At 49.3% G+C, this 1,357-nt stretch overlaps 1 protein-coding gene across 1 annotated transcript; it reads left to right on the top strand.

Annotated features, from left to right (window-relative positions):
• Positions 1–480: 480 nt before the first annotated feature.
• On the top strand, positions 481–1,271 carry Pmar_PMAR015007 (hypothetical protein; the record flags this gene model as incomplete). Its single annotated transcript, XM_002782790.1, has 1 exon — positions 481–1,271. A coding segment is annotated over one exon (791 nt), but the record flags the coding sequence as incomplete, so codon positions are not given.
• Positions 1,272–1,357: the final 86 nt, after the last annotated feature.

The raw sequence follows: 1,357 nt of genomic DNA, 5'->3' as shown, positions 1-1,357 counted from the left end.
GCCAACAAGAGTAAGAGGCGTAGACACCAAGGTGGTGGTGGTCGGCAGGAGACCTCTAACATCAGGAGTCGTGTGTACCTATCCGTGTGTATGGAGGGTAGTCGACTCGGTATTGCTCTTCTCGACTTGAATAGTGGTAGCCAAGATACAGTAGTACAGGCGTCCGAGCTGGATGATGCCCTCGCTGCTATGTTACGGGGTGTAGTGAGTTATTCTATTGACGGTCGTCATGATGATGGTGGTAATGATGATGATGTATTGGGGTGTCTAGTGCTGTACCCTGGTAAATCCCCACTAGTATTACGCCAACAGCTAGGGGATAAAGTCCGAACCTCTGGCATGGCTCGACAACCACAGACGGCTAATGGAGGGGATGCTGGACTGACGGATCCCATCATCCTATCGACGACAATGACGGCCATTGAGAGGCCTGTGTCACAGTACGAGTATCCATCATGTGTTCAGAGAGTACTCGAACTTATGGCTAAGTTGGAATCTGCAGACGATGCCGCCACCAATAACACGAGTACTACACTACCAATAACAGGAGGTCACTCACAACTGTGGAGGGCTCTATCTGGTCTACTATCCTTCCTCGACGAGATGGGCTTGCTTACTCGATATCGCCCTAGAGGAGTAGTCATGAAGCCACTAGAGGGGCTCCTATCAGTAGACAGCGTCACATTACGTACCCTAGGGGTAACAAGTGCTGGTCGTAGCACTGCAATAGTAGCTGGTCACAAGCATCGAGTTATGACACCTAGTATCACTCGCTTACTCGGACGTTATATATCGTCCCCTCCAGGTCGAGGGGTTCTGCAAAGGTGGTTGGCAATGCCATGTAGCAACATTGATATTATAGAGTCAAGGTTGAAGGCACAGGAGATCATCATAGGCAACCTCTCGCCTGACCTCGCTTCTAGGATGAGTAAGAATCTCAAAAAGCACCGTGACCTCTCTAAGATACTCGATAGAGTTACCCAAGGTTTCAATCTTGATAGTGCGGCTCGAGTAGCTGCATGGTTACAATTACTACGATCATGCCAAGCTGCGTTAGAGATAATTAGATCTATCGAGATGCTACCACCAACATCACCGTTGAGGATTGAAGTACCCTGTATATCCAGCCTGCTGGAGTGCCGTACACCATTACTACAAATACAGCACATGTTGGAGGCCAGCTTTGACCTAGATGCCTGGGCAGCTGCTGGGCCTACCCACCTATCGATCAAGGTTGGCATCATCCCTGAACTTGATGCATTACGTGAACAGTACGATAAGTTGGAGGACATCCTCACTAGGATGGGTGCTGCTGAATCCAAGGCCTTAGAGGACAGACTACAACAACAACAAGGAG

Source organism: Perkinsus marinus (assembly GCF_000006405.1).
Source record: "Perkinsus marinus ATCC 50983 genomic scaffold scf_1104296938230, whole genome shotgun sequence".
Taxonomy (NCBI): domain Eukaryota; phylum Perkinsozoa; order Perkinsida; family Perkinsidae; genus Perkinsus; species Perkinsus marinus.
The sequence above is the reverse complement of the archived record's forward strand: the minus strand, read 5'-3'. Positions and strand labels throughout refer to the sequence as shown.